Source organism: Heptranchias perlo, chromosome 12 (assembly GCF_035084215.1).
Source record: "Heptranchias perlo isolate sHepPer1 chromosome 12, sHepPer1.hap1, whole genome shotgun sequence".
NCBI lineage: Eukaryota > Metazoa > Chordata > Chondrichthyes > Hexanchiformes > Hexanchidae > Heptranchias > Heptranchias perlo.
In genome coordinates this window covers 23419743-23437301 of record NC_090336.1, presented here as the reverse complement: position 1 = coordinate 23437301, position 17559 = coordinate 23419743, and the positions used below count along the sequence as shown (strand labels likewise).

At 44.8% G+C, this 17559-nt stretch overlaps 1 protein-coding gene across 1 annotated transcript in view; it reads right to left on the bottom strand.

Moving 5' to 3' along the window:
* The window catches only part of myrf (myelin regulatory factor), a 277298-nt gene that overhangs the window by 124594 nt on the left and 135145 nt on the right, over positions 1-17559 (bottom strand). Inside the window, exon 4 of the mRNA XM_067993584.1 lies at positions 283-630. Coding sequence (XP_067849685.1) covers positions 283-630 — 348 coding nt within the window. The remainder of the gene's footprint in view (positions 1-282; positions 631-17559) is intronic.

Below are 17559 nucleotides of genomic sequence, written 5' to 3'. Positions count from 1 at the left end.
AGGCATTAAAAGACACAAAAGACAATTCAATGGATAAATCTAAGCACGTTATTGTGAAATATATAATTACGTGATTTATAAATTTTGTTTGACACTATATTTTGGACATAGGATATTTCTGATACTAAGACAAAAAACAATAGATGAAAATTATTTTTCAGAAAGCATTTTGAGTGATTTGTGGTGTAACAGGGAATAGTTTCTGGTAAGTATAAACATTTAACATTGGAATTCCCATTAAAAAGCATTCAAGTGTTGAGCAAGTTCTTTATTTCCACTTACCCAGGTGCATAGGAGGGCTTTGGTTCCACTTTGATAGCAGTTGTGTTGCTGTTCATGCAAAGGTTGCCGGGATAGCTTTTTGTTAGCATTCCATTGTTGCCATTGCAATTCACATGGCCGCTGAGGCTTGGGCCACATGATACGGAGTTTTGCACCAGGCCTCCATGCCTAGCTGCAACTGGAATAGAACTGGTGGTTATGTGGCAAAGATGGCTGACTCCACTGGTGGAAGGGCTGTTTAGGTGTCCTGTGTTCACAATGGCGCTGGGGACAGGATGGCCAATCGAGCTGCTGCCGGATGCTTGGGGATTAGGATAATTTACTGAGACTGGGAGGTCCGGAAAACAGCTGCAGAGAAAGGGATCATGGGATATATTACACCATCATTCTTAAAAAAAAAAGACAAACAAAACTATTTAATAAAATACAAGAATACATTTCTGATGACCCCAACGTGCTTCTAACTTTGGGCTGCCAACACCTGATCTGGTAAGTGAGGCAGAATTGCCATGTCAACAACCAATCACAGCACAGATTCTGGTAACTGCCATAGAAATTTTTGTTGGTCAATCAAAATAGGCACTGATAATATGTTGTAATTGGTTACTGTCTATACGAGGTCGTAAAAATATTTTTCAAAATCAAACCATCATAAAACAAAGGCAGAATCTAAACTTCTGTAATTGAGCCACTTTAATTTAATAAAGACTATTTTGCAGGGAGTATGGAAGTAAAGTGTCTTTGTTCTCCTAAGGGTTTTGTGCCTGTGTTTTCGTTCACTGTTAATTTCTCATCTCCACCATGTGGTCGGGGGAATGGGGCTTGCAAAGGACCATCAGAGGACCAAAATCAGAGGACCAGTCACTGTGTCGTTCATGTACACCTCCCCATGCCCAAAATTGGGGAGGGAGGGTGTGGGGTAAAGAATCACCAACAAAAAGGAAATTGATATTCATTTGCCTCTAAAATTAACCTCTAAAATTGCCACAATTTTATTTAAATAGGAGGTCAAACGTCAAGGTCACTCCCAAGAAAGAACTTTTGGGTTTCTAAAGGCTAGAAATAACAGTTGGCAATATTGGTGAATGAACACCTAATGCATTCATGTGACATTCCTTTGCCTGCTATTTTAACAGAGACTTTAACCATTAAGTGGAGCATGCCTACCGAAGTTGCAAAAGGAATGTCATATGAAGGCATCAAGAGGGTAATTTTGCAAGGACCTGCTCTGAACGCAGAGCCTTACTCGCAGCGAATGTGGGTCAGAAAATTGGAGATACAATGTAGTGGGCCCATCCCCACTACTGCTAGTAAGGCTTTGAGATGGGAGTGGAGCGTCACATGTTAACCCCCGAGGTTAACTGACAAGCCCTGGCAAGTTTAATTAAACCCGCAACCATGAAAACTGTTAGTTCTTCATGAAGGATGATTACAATACTGTTCTATATTTCACTGTCCATTGTCAGATGTTAGGCATTTTTCTTTTGTAGATACATTGAGGAGGTCACTACAAGTTTAAAAGCCAAGCCTTTGAAATAAGATATCTGACACAGACAAACATGGCTACTGCCAAACAAAGCAGAAACTATAGGGCTAATTTTAACCCCTTGCGCCCGACGAGAAGGGTGCGTGCGGGGGGTTAAATTAGAGGCAGCGTCCTTCCCAACAAGTTGAAACACAGTTTAGCTGTGTTTCAGGTGGTGTGTGAGGCCCTTGCCTCAGGCAGGCGAGGGCCTCACACATACGCAAAAGTCAGGGGTCATATGATGTAAATAGGACCCCGATGCGATTTTAGTGTGCGGTCATGAGCGGTGCCAGGCTCTCATGAGAAAGCTGACGGCAGGTATGGAGCAGTAAATGGTAAACTTTAGTGAACGTGCAACCTGAGAGAATATCTAGTTCAGACAAAAAAATTGTAACAGCTTTGGTGGAATAGTAGGAGGTGTGTTTGTGTCCATCATTCGTGATTTCTTGATTTTCCAGATCAAGTTTTGCCAAAAGAATTTCCAGAGGCAGTGAATAGGATCAAGCCGGAAAACTAAAAAGATACACCAATGCGGTCACATGAAAACATCCTCAATCTGTTGAAATCAAGAGTCAGTGCATCATCTCCTACTCTAACAGGACTTCAAAACAGTTAAACTCCTCATCCCCTTTCCTAAAATCCAAGCTTGTGACACCTAATCACTACCTCCTGATTTACCTTGTCCTTTTTTCCACTCTTTTCAACCTTTTGATCCTACACTATGGGCCTTAGTGCTTCACTTCAGTTTATCATTTTAAGAAAATGAATTGTGCAAGTTCTGATGATGGTCAGGTACCATATGTGGTGAATGATTAAACCTTCCTTCCTGCATTCTTTTACGTAGTTAGGAACATAAGAAAATAGGAACAGGAGTAGGCCATTCAGCCCCTCAAGCCTGTTCCGCCATTCAATGAGATCATGACTAATTTGTACGCTAACTCCATCCACCCGCCTTGTCTCCATATCCCTTAATACCCTTGGCTAGCAAAAATCTATCGATCTCAGATTTAAAATTGTTACTTCAGCTAGCATCTGCTGCTTTTTGTGGGAGAGAGTTCCACACTTCTACCACCCTTTGTGTGAAGAAGTGTTTCCTAACTTCTCTCCTGAATGGCCTGGCTCTGAGTTTAAGGATATGTCCTCTTGTCCTGGACTCTCCCACCAACGGAAAAAGTTTCTCTCTATCTACCCTATCAATTCCTTTCAAAATCCCAAAAACCTCAATCAAATCACCCCTTAACCTTTTATATTCCAGGGAATACAAACCTAGTTCATGTAATCTCTCCTCATAATCTATCCCTTGGAGCCCTGGTAACATTCTGGTGAATCTGCGCTGCCCTCCTTCCAAGGCCAATATATCCTTTCTAAGGTGCAGTGCCCAGAACTGTACAGAGTACTCGAGATGTGGTCTAACCAGGGCTTTGTATAGCTGTAGCAAAACTTCCTCCCCTTTATATTCTAGCCCTCTAGATATAAAGGCTAACATTCCATTAGCCTTTTTGATTATTTTTTGTACCTGACCTCTACATTTTAGTGATCTGTGTACATGGACCCCTAAATCTCTATGGACCTCTTCTGTTCCCAGCTTTTCACCGCTTAAAAAAAACTCGGATCCATCTTTTTTTGGCCCAATTGGTTGCAGCCTTGGTGACGGACCGGTATAATTTCAGTTGGCATCTTGCTAAATATTCTGGTGATCTATTCTCATATTGCTCCTATCACTCCCTCCCCCTGTCTTGCGTGGCTTATCTAGTAAATACATTGCTTAGTGTAGAACTAAGTCAAACAGGCCAAAAGGTCCCAGGTTCATTCCCTGAACGTGGTGAGCCAGCTGATTTTAGCCAGAGCTGCAATCGGGGTGTTACAATTGGACACAGTGTCCATGGGCTGGTGAAGGAAAAATCAGACTGGGTAATTGCTCCTAATTACTATCCAATGCTGGAAATTATGTAAATGTGGATATCAGGTGAGAACAGAATCAACTATCATCCAATCTATGGTGCTCAGCATGAAACAGCTTCAGGAGAGGATGGGACTGGAAAAAAATTAACTAGTACCATTACTCTCACTGGTTATATAAGTGCAAATTGTTGATTTCTTGAAGACACCTGCAAGGACCAAGCTCCAAAAGGCCCATCAGTTTGCCTTTGTGATTCCCTTAAGCGGAGAATAGGAAAATTTGTTCATGACGTGAAGGGAACGCACTGATTAGCGGCATTTTCCCACACGTCAACTACCCATGAGGGTGTTGACAGAGGCCTTGGCAGCAGGCTAGCTACTCATTCACTTACCCAGGGAAGGGTAACATCCTGAGTCAAAGAATGACGGAAGGGATTTCACCCTGCAGCCAGTGAGGCAAGATGCACTTTTAAAGAAAAAGAGTGATGTGGCACAGCGCTGACTGCTTTACCCAGCAGACAAAAAGAAACCAAACTGCAGCGTTGCTGCCGCCATTTTGAAATACCCCGAGTGATTGCTGTTGCTATGATAACAATTCTCACTATCTTGACTGCTACATCTAGGAGGGAGCAGAACAGTTTGTAAAATGCCCCAAACTCAGCAAAATCATGCTTTTATAACAGTTATTCTCAGCCAATCAGTAGATTCCTATGGTAGTAAGGTAAAAAGAAAAATTGTGAATATTGAGAATCTGAAATAAATGCCAGAAAATACTTGAAATGTGCAGCAGGTGTGTCAAAATTAGAAACAGAAAGATAGGTTCACTTTTCAGGTTGGATCCTTCTTGAGAATTGTCATGAAGATGAAGCCCCTTTTATTGGGCAGACAAAGTCAAGTCAAAACATATGCAAGAAATCAAAAGGGAGGGGGGAGGAGGGAAGGAGGGGAGAACAGCAGGTAGAGGTCAAGAGTTCAAATCCACTACTTTCACAGGCAGCTAATGGATTTGAATAGTCTATTAGCAGAGTTTCAAATGCTGGCTAGATATGTAAAATGCTGTATAGAATATAAAGGTCATCTCAAAATGGAGTTAGGCATGTAGGTATTTGAAAGACAAAGAAGTGAGAGTGAGTCATGGCACTGAAATGGAAGGGCAAACAGTAGATACAGTAGCCTCTTGGTCGTGTTTCTGGCCTCGTAGCCCAGCAATTGTGAGTTCAAATCCCATCATGGCAAATTGTGAAACTGAATTTAGGGGGCTAGAAATTCAACCGCGTAGCGCCTGTTTTTCAGGTGCTCCGGGGCCTCCTAAGGTCCCAAAATGGCGTCTGGAATGTGTGCGCATGCTTCTAGCGTGATGAGCGATGGATGCCACCCTGGTAAAGGTGTTTGCGCACGTGTTGATAACGAATGCTGGTACCATGTAAAGTAAGGAGAATATGCGTTGGATCAGTGGGTGCAACGCTGATTTAAAGGGACAGATACCATTTTGGCACTCAACACTCCAGCCAACGCATTGTCTCAACCACAAACAGCTGAACATGTCTTAAGGATGCCTGGAGGACCCCCACCAGCGCTATTTAAAGGGACCATGCAGGATTTATAGGTTAGTTTCTGAATTATTGCTTCTGACCGCTGATGCATTTGTACCTGTTTTTGGGGGTCTCCTATACTTGAATACAGGGACTAGGGGACATAGCCTAAAATTTAGAGCCAGAACTTGCAGGAATGAAGTTAGGCAATGCTTCTACACACAAAGGGTGGGAGAAGTTTGGAACTCTTTTCCGCAAACGGCAGTTGATGCTAGCTCATTGGTAATTTTAAATCTGAGATTGATAGGTTTTTGTTAACCAAAGGTATTAAGGGATACGGGGCTAAGGTGGGTATATGGGGTTTGGTCACAGATCGACCATGATCTCATTGAATGGTGGAATGAGCTCAAGGGGCTAAATGTCACTGCCACTTGCTGCCTCCTGTTATACGCCATCTTTGCCTGCAAGAAAGCGGGACGTGTGTTTGTGAGAGTCTTGCAGGATGTTTGGGTAATGTGCCTGTCATGGTTGAATAGCTGCCAGTGTGTGTGGCCTGTGAGTTGTGAGTGGGCGGCTTGCAGCAGTGGTAATGTGTAAGGGTGAGGGGAAGCATCCGGTTGGAAGAGTTGAGTACTGATGGAAAGAGTTTGTTGGTATGTGGGTGATGGAGGTGTGGTGCATGGAGCAGTGGATGCGGCTCGTGGTGCAGTTGGTAGGAGACGCCACTTGACAGTTGACCTCACTCACCTTGACCACTCATGTCAAAGCATTGAACTTCCTGCACTGCATCCATATTCATGCTTCTATGCGACTGGCATCAACTTCATCTCCTGCTGCCTCCCACTGCCTCTTGAGCATAAGTCTGGAAGGCCTGTTGCCCTCACCCTACCCCATAGACCCGTGGGTGTCTCTCCTTCTGTCCATCCCTTGCACCAAGGTCTCTCGTGCATCAGCAGAGAACCTTGGTGCATGCTCTCTCGCAGGCCTGGTACAAACTCAAAGATTGGTGAGGTCTGGCGTGCAGATTGGAGGATGTGTGATTTAGTAGTGCGCAACCTTTATTCAATATTTTAACATAACTCAACAGTTTGTAAACATAGGGACATGATCTGTAGCTGTGTTTTATGTGTGTGATGTCTGATCTCCGTTCAGACTCCGTGTGGACCCGTATCTTATTTTTTGCAAATAAGAGGTGCGGGCTGCCTTTAAGAGGTGCGAGCAACTCATGCGATATCTGGGCCCCCCTGCTGGTGAGAACACTGAACAACGCAGCTCGGCATGGCTGCAGTGCTACAATCAGGTAAATGAGGAAGCAGCACGAATCTCTCAAGCTGCCTGCATCGGAACGACAGGGCACGGGTTAATCACGCACCGCGACCTCCGCGCCCGGTTTCGGGCCTTATCGAATTTAACCCCCAATAAATCACTCATTTCTGGAACCAGGAAAATGACCAATAAAGCTGCTGGATTTTTGTAAGAATCCAACTGGATCATTCAGAGAAGGGAACCTGCCACCTTTACTTGGTCCAGGCTACACGTGACTCCAGTCCCACATTGAAGTGGCCTAGTCGTAAACTATTGTTACAGAATACAATCATGGCTCGATAAGGACCACAGCCATCTTCTCAGGGCAACTAGGGATGGACATTAAATGTGGATTTGTCTGCGACCTCCTCCCCCCCCCCCCCCAACCCCACCACCACCACATCCTGAGATCAAAATAGTAACAAAAACAGAACGTGAAGGAGACATAGGTGGTGAATTTTCGTGGGGGTTCTCCCACCCATCTACCGTAACAACAACAACTTGCATTTATATAGCGCCTTTAATGTAGTAAAAGGCCCCAAGGCGCTTCACAGGAGCATTATCGGACAAAATTTGACACTGAGCACATAAGGAGATATTAGGACAGGTGACCAATACCTTGGACAAAGAGGTAGGTTTTAAGGAGCGTCTTAAATGAGGAGAGGTGGAGAGAGGCGGAGAGGTTTAGGGAGGGAATTCCAGACCTTAAGGCCTAGGCAGCTGAAGGCACGGCCGCCAATGGTGGAGTGATCAAAATTGGGGATGCGCAATAGGCCAGAATTGGAGCAGCGCAGAGATCTCGGAGGGTTGTAGGGCTGGAGGGTTACAGAGATAGGGAGGGGCAAGGCCGTAACTTCAGCGGAAAAGCCGATGAAACCCCAGGAAAATGACATAAACAGCATTTATGCCGTTTTTCCAGGGTTCCTACAACTCTTCCGTCAAAGTTCCATCGAGTCTACAGCACAGAACAGGCCATTCGGCCCAACTGGTCTCTGTCGGCGTTTATGCTCCACACAAGCCTCCTCCCTCCCTACTTCATCTACCCCTATCAGCATATCCTTCCATTCCTTTCTCCCTCATGTGCTTATTTAGCTTCCCTCTAAATGCATCTGTGTTATTTGCCTCAACTACTCCTTGTGGTAGCACGTTCCACATTCTTACCACTCTTTGGGTAAAGAAGTTTCTCTTGAATTCCCTATTGGATTTATTAGTAACTATCTTATATTTATGACCTCTATTTATGGTCTCCCCCATAAGTGGAAACATTTTATCTATGTCTACCCTATCAAACCTTTTCATTATCTTAAAGACTTCGATCAGGTCACCCTTCTGGAGAAAAGAGCCCCAGCCAGTTTAGTCTTTCCTGCTAAGTATATCCTCTCACTTCTGGTATCATCCTTGTGAATCTTATTTGTACCCTCTCCAAAACCTCTATACCTTTTTTATAATATGGAGACCAGCACAGTGCTCCAAGTGTGGTCTAACCAAGGTTCTATAGAAGTTTAAGAAAACTTCTGTGCTTTTCAATTCTATCTCTCTAGAAATGAACCCCAGTGCTTGGTTTGCCTTTTTTATGGCCTTATTAACCTGCGTCGCTACTTTTAGTGATTTGTGTATCTGTACCCCTAGGTCCCTTTGTTCCTCCACCCCTTTTAGACTCTTATTATCCAAGCAGTAATGGCCTCCTTATTCTTCCTACCAAAATGCAACACCTCACACTTATCTATTTTGAAATTCATTTGACAATTACACACCCATTCTGCGAGTTTATTAATGTTTCTTGCATTTTAATGCACTCTTCCTTTGTATCAACTACACCCCCCAATTTCTTGTCTTCCGCAAATTTTGAAATTGTACATCCAATTCCCGAGTTCAAATCGTTAATGTAAATTGTGAACAACAGTGGTCCCAGCACCGATCCCTATGGAACACCACTTCCCACCTTTTGCCAGTCTGAGTAGCTACCCTTAACCCCTATTCTCTGTTTTCTATTTTCTCCTATCTGTCCTCTGACTCCACATACTCTGACCGTAGTCATGAGTCTATAATGTGGTGCCTCATTGAAGGCCTTTTGAAAATGCAAATATATTACATCTGCTACATTACCCTTGTCTACTCTTTCTGTTACTTCATCAAAGAATTCAATAAGGTTGGTCAAGCATTTCTTTCCCTTCTGAAATCCGTTCTGACTATTCTATATTATTTTCATTTTCCAGATGATGAGCAGGAGAATCTCTATGGAAATTCACCCTCCTGGTGGGAAAATCCTGCCGAAACATCACCAACTTCAGACTTTAGCTGCCTCACCTATTTCTCGTTAGATGAAAGGGACTTCTCCAGCCTGACCATTAAAATTCTGATGAATGGCACACCTAAAGTATTAACCAACCCTGTAAGACTAGATTATCTGTAACATTTTCGATGTGATGCAACCAATACAAGGACTACTATTCTGCATCACGCACTGAGAACCACTGATGCTGAAGAAAGGGTCAGCTGGACTATTGAACTCAACAGGGGAGGACCGTCACAGAACACCTCATCATGCCCTTTCTGTATGACAGTGGACTTTCCAGCTCCCAGACCTCATTACTATGTAGATGTCATGTAGACTACCGCACACTACCCAATGTAATTAAAGTCAATCCCAACAGGAAATCACACAGTACAACTCCATGTCGGAGTAACTCTGTTTATCCAGCTGCTGTGAATTTGACAGTTTTAGGAGAACCCCCAGACCCAAAAGTCCCAGGTTCAATTCATAGTGTGTGCTGAGTTAGTTGACCTCAGCCAAAGGCGGTTCGTAGCTTTGCAGTTCAGCATTGGTCCCCCGGCCTAGTGAGAGATAAAATTAGCCAGGGTTTCTAGTTCCTGATCACTATCCAGCAACTCCTGCTGGAATGCGTGTGTGTAAGAATGTTAGGTGAAGGTAGAATCAGGCTCAATGTCATGCTCCCTCGTGGTTGAATGATCTACTTACCCTCACTGACTAAGATAACATGTGAGAACGGCCATTTGGGCAGGGTACCAGAGAACTGCTGACACCCAAAGAATTGTAACCTCGACAAGAGCCAGCTCCTTCAGGAAAGGAGGAGAGAGAATTGGAGGAGAAAACAGTGGGAGTTCGCCCCTGACAAAAATAAAGCAGGAAGGATGAGGAATGACTGACATGCTGCCTCATCAGACCAGTTACCGTTAGCTCCTATTGATGAGGTACAGCAGTAATTGGAGCACAGACTAAGGGAGTGGAACCTGTAAAACTTCCACAAGGTCATTCTTTGTAAAATATGTTTTAGTGCATTAATACCATGACCCTTAACTCATTAAAATCACCCGTGAGGAGGTGGGGGAGGGGGCCTTTAGGGAAATTGTAATGTCAATACAGGAAAATGGCAGTAATACACTCCTGTTTTCAGAAACGGCATTTTGGATGTATGGTGGATGGAGTGTTTAGATTATAATAGATTATAAATTTTATGTTCAATATATATCTTTAATACACCAACACATATCATTGTTTTCCCTCTGTGATGTTAGGTCACTTTAAACAGCAGCTAGAAGAACAGAGCTACGCAGATCAGATGGAATTGCAATGTGACATTTCCTGCTAGGATTGGCTTTAAATTAATATAGGATAATGTGGGATCGTCGACATGACTTGTTTGGGGATCTCTTTTCCCCCTCTCCTTCTGTTCTAAAGGTTCTGACTGCATCAGGAGGATGGTCACATGAGCGTTGACATGCTATTCAACTGTTGGAAACATCACAAGGCAAGCCCAAAACTGTCCTCACCTGACATTGACATGTCCACTTGGTGACGAATGATCAGGGGACCCTGGTTGGGTTTTCTCCCCTCTCTATCACACTGTTGCTGGGGCTAGTTGTAGTGCCCCTACCACTACCCCTACCCTTGGCTGAGCTCGGCTAATTCAGCACAGAAGGGGGATTGAATTTGGGACCTTGGGGCTTTATATCTGAGCTCTTTATTGAGTATTACATTTACACAGAGGTGAGACGTTTGGGAATCTCCTTCAAAGTACCTTCAAAAAAGAGAGTTCGGAAAATCTTTTATTTTGCTTTGTTACAAATGCGCAAAGTAAATCGGAAAAAATCATAGACTCACTGTGTATAAACACATGGCTCTTTACCACCTCCCCCCCACTTCCCAAAATAGGTTTGCCAAACGCTTTGTTTACATGAAGTTGCCCTTTAAGTTGGTACAGACAGGCCAGGGATTGAATATGGGACGATATAAATTTAAAGGGGTGGGTATTGCTTCTCAGCATATGCTGAGTTCCTGGGGGGAGCATACCTCGGTCTGGGGAATTGTGTGTACTTTTTTATATATCAGTTATCTCCCCTCCTCTCCTGAAGGTTCTAACACATGCTGAGGTACAGTTACATAGGCACCAACAGCAATCCCGTATCTCCCCCGATTGCTTATTCTTCATGTGTAAGCCTGCAGAGTGATTGTTGGAAGGTAGTTTGACTATGAATAGCTTCACAGACAAGGCCGATCCTATTCTCAGCCAACGTCCACCTGTGAACTTTCCAGCAACAGTCAATAGTAGTAAACATTAGTGGAAACTGAGGCTATTTTTCCCTTCCTTAGCTTAAGAGTGCTGAGCCTAATTGTAGCACCTTTACCACCATTCTTACTTAGATCAGCTAAATCGGCTTGAACTAAGTATTGAACCTGGCACCTTCCTGGTCTCCATAGCTCAGTGACGCACAGCATCTACCCACAGTGCTCTCAGAGGCCAAAAGGGAACTGTGTGCATACTACTTTAATGCAGCGAATATCAGTGAAAGTTAGTTCCAGTACTGGTAAATGCTTATCTTAATGCACTGTCAAATCCTTCTTCACATTTCTATAAAACAGCAGATATTAGACATTGCCATTACTCTCCAGTAAGAACAGAATCTTTAAAACATGATTTAAGGATAACTGTAAGTGTTCCTACGGTAGTAATTTGGATGTATAACATTTACTTTATATTTTGCCTTTTGTGCAATTTTTGTAATGTTTTCTCAAAAAGCTGATATGTCAAAAGAGCCTTGAAATAAGCCTATGACATGTGAAGACAGCGAGCTACACCCAAAGTGCAGTGGCATATGGACTTGTCAAAACTTAAGTAGCAGGTATATCCAACACTCCATCACTTATATTGCAGGGAAAAGACAGATAAGGGCATTTGGTAGCAGTGGTGAACTTAGAACTTATTGATTATTGAAGTGTGGTATGTGTGCTAAAGGCATGAGCTTTATTTTCCAGCCGGATCTGGAGGCACGTCCCCATAAAAACTTTGATTTTTGACACATTATTTTGCTGCATTTCAACCAAAAATAACTTTTCATGGAAGGGTTACAGGTATTTTAAATAGGAAAATAAAAGTAGTTTTAGGATTTCAATTCAACTTTACAGGGTGCTGGTCCACTCATTGGGAATTTAAACCCAAACACATCATGTTAATTTGTGAACTGTAACCTTTTACAACGCAGACCTGCAATAATCCCAAACCCCATTCACAGGACAAATCTGGCTCACTAACACATCTACCCCCTGTCTCAGACCCCGTGGCAGCCCAGAGACAAGTAAGTGTCTACCTGGAGTGAGGGTATGCTGATTGTAAATAAACAACTTGACTTTTAAGGGTTAGTCAAAATTATTGAAACAAATACACGAACCTGTCTTTTCCTCTTCTGGATGTTGCATAACCTGCTGTGTATTTCAAACAATTTCTTTTTTAAAACATTAATCCGCAAGGCTACAAATTGCTCCCGCAAAACCAGCGGATCGAGTTCAATCTGCTCATGTAACATTCCTCTATTTTAATGGAGTCGGTGGCAGATCACATTTCAATGACATTTCGAATGAACGTCTATGCAGCTGAAATTCTGATCAGCTTGCACAACTGGTAAAAGTGTGGTGGAGAGGACCATTAGTCTGTTGATCCACAAAGTTGTAGACCCTGTTCCAAATTCCAGGGGCAGGATCATTAGCCTATCCCAAAAAGAGGCCCAGAAAAACAGAGCAGTATCATGCCAATTCTGGGGTGCAAGAAAAATCTGGGAAAAGCCCAATAGAAAAGGTGAATTTCCTTCTCTTTGGCTCCCAATGGAGACAGCAGCCCTTAAGAACATAAGAACTAGGAACAGGATTAGGCCATATGGCCCCTCGAGCCTGCTCCACCATTCAATAAGATCATGGCTGATCTTCAACCTCAATTCCACTTTCCTGTCCGATCCCCATATCCCTTGATTTCCTTAGAGTCCAAAAATCTATCAATCTCATCCTTGAACATGTTCAACGACTGAGCATCCAGAGAATTCTAGATTCACAACCCTCTGAGTGAAGAAATTTTTCCTCATCTCGGTCCTAAATGGCCAACCTCTTATCCTGAGACTTTGCCCCCTAGTTCTAGACTCTCCAGCCAGGGGAAACAACCTCTCAGCATCTACACTGTCAAACCCTCTCATCCCAGGAATCAATCTAGTGAACCTTCGTTGCACCCCCTCTAAGGCAAGTATATCCTTCCTTAGGTAAGGAGACCAAAACTGTACACAGTACTCCAGGTGAGGTCTCACCAATGCTCTGTACAATTGTAGCAAGAATTCCTTACTCTTATACTCTAACCCCCTTGCAATAAAGGCCAACATGCCATTTGCCTTCCTAATTGCTTGCTGTACCTGCATGTTAACTTTCTGTGCTTCATGTACAAGGACTCCCAAACCCCTCTGAACACCAACATTTAATAGTTTCTCACCATTTAAAAAATATCCTGTTTTTCAGTTCTTCCTACCAAAGTAAATAACCTCACATTTCCCCACATTGTACTCCATCTGCCACCTTCTTGCCCATTCACTTAACCTATCTATATCCCTTTGCAGACACTTTGGGCTCAATTTTGAAATGGTGGCGGGTTGGCAAACCCAAATTTTAAAAAAACTTACCTTTTCCGACGCGATCGCGATGTAATTGATGGTGATTGAAGTTGTTTCCGGGTTTCGTGCCTGGCAGCCAGCCTGATTGATCGGGGGAAGAGTGGAAGATTGGGGGGGGGAGTGGAAGGCTGGGGGAGGGAGAGGGGGAGATCGGGATGGGGAGAGGGGGATATCGGGGTGGGGGGAAGGGGGAGATTGGAGAGGGACATTGGGGAGAGGAGAGGGGAAAATCAGATAGGGAGATATCGGGGGCTGAGAGAGACATCAGAGAGGGAGACATCGGATATCGGAGCAGGGTGGAAAGGTAGGTTTATTTTGTTTTTTAACTTTGTGTAATGGTTTTTTATTTAATTTATTTTGTTTATTTTTGCCTGATCTGACCCTTCATGCCTGGTTTCACCAGGCGTGAATCAGAAGCCATGGGAAAGCCGCCCAAGTAAGTTTAAAATCGTTTTAACTATCTACTATGTCAGAAATAAAGTACCTTAAGTACCTCAATGAGGTACATTTGGACCTTTAACTATCATCCCGCCGGCTTTAATTGCCGGTGGGACTTCCGGATTCATGAAGCCCACGCACACACAGGTGCGTCTGTGACAACCCAGGAAGTCAACGGGTTGGAGCCGGCTTCAGAACCCGCTTGGGATTTTCGCAGCCCCCCCTGCCCCCAACGCACCCACAATTTGATTTTAATATCGAGCCCTTTGCGTCCTCCTCACAGCTTACTTTCCCACCTAGCTTTGTATCATCAGCAAACTTGGACACATTCCACTCGGACCCTTCATCTAAGTCATTAACATAGATTGTAAATAGCTGAGGCCCAAGCACTGATCCTTGCGGTACCCCACTAGTTACAGCCTGCCAACCTGAGAATGACCCGTTTATCCCTTCTCTCTGTTTTCTGTCCATTAACCAATCCTCTATCCATGCTAATATATTACCCACGACCCCATGAGTCCTTATCTTGTGTAACAACGCTTTATGTGGCATCTTACTGAATGCCTTTTGAAAATCCAAATACACTACATTCACTGGTTCCCCTTTATCTACCTTGCTAGTTACATCCTCAAAAAACTCTAATGGATTTGTCATACAGTTTTCCCTTTCATAAAACCATGTTGACTCTGCCTAATCATATTATCATTTTCTAAGTGCCCTGTTACCACTTCCTTAATAATAGATTCCAGCATTTTCCCGACGAATGATGTCAGGCTAACTGGTCTGTAGTTCCCTGTTTTCTCTCTTCCCTCCTTTCTTGAATAACAGGGTTACATTTGCTACCTTCCAATCTACTGGGACTGTTCTAGAATCTAGGGAATTTTGGAAGATCACAACCAATACATCCACTATCTCTGCAACCATCTCCTTTAGAACCCTAGGATGTAGGCCATCAGGTCCAGGGGATTTGTTGGTTTTTAGTCCCATTAATATCTCCAGTACTTTTGCTTTACTAATCTTAATTACTTTAAGTTCCTCGCGCTCATTAGCCCCCATGGTTCCCCATTATTTTTGGTATGTTTTTTGTGTCTTCTACTCTGAAGACAGATAAAAAATATTTGTCTAACGTCTCTGCCATTTCCTTATTCCACATTATAATTTCTCCTGTCTCAGCCTCTAAGAGACCCACGTTTACTTTCACTAATCTCTTCCTTTTTACATACTTGTAGAAGCTCTTACAATCTGTTTTTATATTTCTTGCTAGTTTACTCTCATTCTATTTTCTCCCTCTTTATCAATGTTTTGGTCATCCTTTGCTGGTTTCTAAAACTCTCCCAATCCTTTGGCTTACTACCCTTCTTGGCAACATTATAAGCCTCTTCTTTTAATGTAATACTACCCTTAACTTCTTTAGTTAGCCACGGATGGATCACTTTTCCTGTGGAGTTATTGGGCTCGATATTAGTAGGGAGGTGGGTTGGCAGCAGGGGGTCGACTGGGCGCGTGAGTAACGCGCCCAGTGAATTCGGGGTGCTCCGCACGCGATCGCAGCCTAATTGAAGGCACTTACCATGGCTTCTGGGTTTCCTGTTCCAGACCTGCACAGCAGGCGCACTGCGCACCCGCATCACAGGCTGTCAGCAGGAGGAGCCCTATTTAAAGGGGCAGTCCTCCAATGCTCCTCCTGCAGCAAAGAACCAATTTTGGAGCATGGAGCAGGCCAGAGGCAAGGCTGCTCCAAGGTTCTCTGACTCCTCACTCCAGGTGCTGCTCAATAGGGTGAGGAGATGGAGGGAAACGTTTTTCTCATCTAATGGGAGGAGGTGTCCTCCCTCCGCCACTAAGAAGGCCTGGCTGGAGGTGGCCGAGGAGGTCACCAGCAGCGTCAATGTGTCCAGAACCTGGGTCCAGTGCAGGAAGCGATTTAATGACCTAACCAGGTCAGCCAAAGTGAGTATACTTACACATTCTCCCACACTCCGTCTTCCACATCACCTCCACCACCACACAACTCCTTCTGCACTGCCACCACAACACTCTCGCATCACTCCTCACATCCACTCAACCATCATCCTCACCTTGCCTGCACTTACCACCTCAGTTCCCATTCGAACACTACCACGCAACCCAACCCTCATACAATCTCATGGCTATGTCTCACACGCACCCTCCCATGCATCTCCCTCACGGTCACCCCCACCCACACCAATGCATGCAGCGGGTCACCATGCAACCATCACTCAATCACGCCTTTGTGTTTTGCCTTGATAGGAGAAGAGGTGCCAGAATGCCCGGGAGAGGGCACGGACCGGAGGGGCCCACCACACCAGGTGGTCTTAACAGACGCGGAGCAGCAGGCACTCGAAATAAGCCGCACGCTGGAGTGCCAGTCCGTGGCAGACACTGAGATTGGGAGTGCACAAGCGGCTGGTGACAGAAATATAACACTCAGCACTCATGATAGCGAATGATCTTAGCATCACTTGGCATCTGCAACACCTCAACATCTGTCCACATGCTTAATATTGCTTTCTGTTCTCTTGCAGGGCCATCTGCGAGCGCCGTAACTGCGGAGGGCGATTCCTCAGAGGACCGACCTCTGAGGGGGCATTGTCACATCTGAGCCAGCCATCCACCAGCGCAGATACACATACCTCGGTGGGTGTCCATCCTCAGTTAGTTGGGTTTGCACATGGTGAGTCACCATGCACATGTGAGCATGAGCAGACCCTGGTGGCAGGGGCAGCCGTGGAGAGTCCACGTCAGTGGGAGCACTCTTCTCCAGGCTCTGCTCAGCTGGACCCAGATGCTGAACCCTGGGGGCCAGCCGTGAAAAGGAGAGTCATCGAGGGCCAGCAGCACATTGCTGAGGTACTGGAACAGGTGCCACGCGCACTCTCCACAATCGCGCAGAGGATGGAGGAGTCCAACTCCTGCATGAGTGGAATCGTGGCACAGGTACATGAAGGCATGTCTGAGATAGTGTTGCGGGCAGGTGCAGGAATGTCTGTGATGGAGGAAAGGCTAGCCTCCATCGAGCTTCAAGCATGGCTCAACAATGAGTCCATTCAGGCCCTGACAACGGCCATTCAGATTCAGGGTGAGCAACATTCTGCCGCCTTAAACAGGCTGACAGATACTTTACAACTGGCCTTCCAAGGCTTCACACAAGTCCTCCAAACTGTCGTCCAGCAGGGTGGAAGGAGTGATGTGTGCCTGGGCCAGGAGAGGGATGATGGTGAAAGGGGACATGGAAGTGGGGACGTCACTCAAAGCACTTCCACGTCTCACCCGTTGCCCTCCTCTCAACCAGTACCCGCAATGCTGCCTCCTCTCCAGGTGGCCGAGTCTGCCCCTTCACAGGTGCAGGTGGAGCAGTCTCTGGAAGGGCCCTCACGGGCACCAACCCAGAGGGCATCCGTGCAAAGCATCTCATCGGTCAGGGCATGGACAAGAGCAACCTGCCGCTACCTCTGCTGAAGCCACAGGGGTAGCACCACGTAGGGGTTCCCGGTAAACATAAGGCTAAGGTTTTGTGAGCACAAAGGGGATGCACAAGGGTGAAAGACAAAATGTCATGTTTTTGATTTACTTTTGGTTGTTTTGCAAAAAATCATTAAAAATTGTTATCAC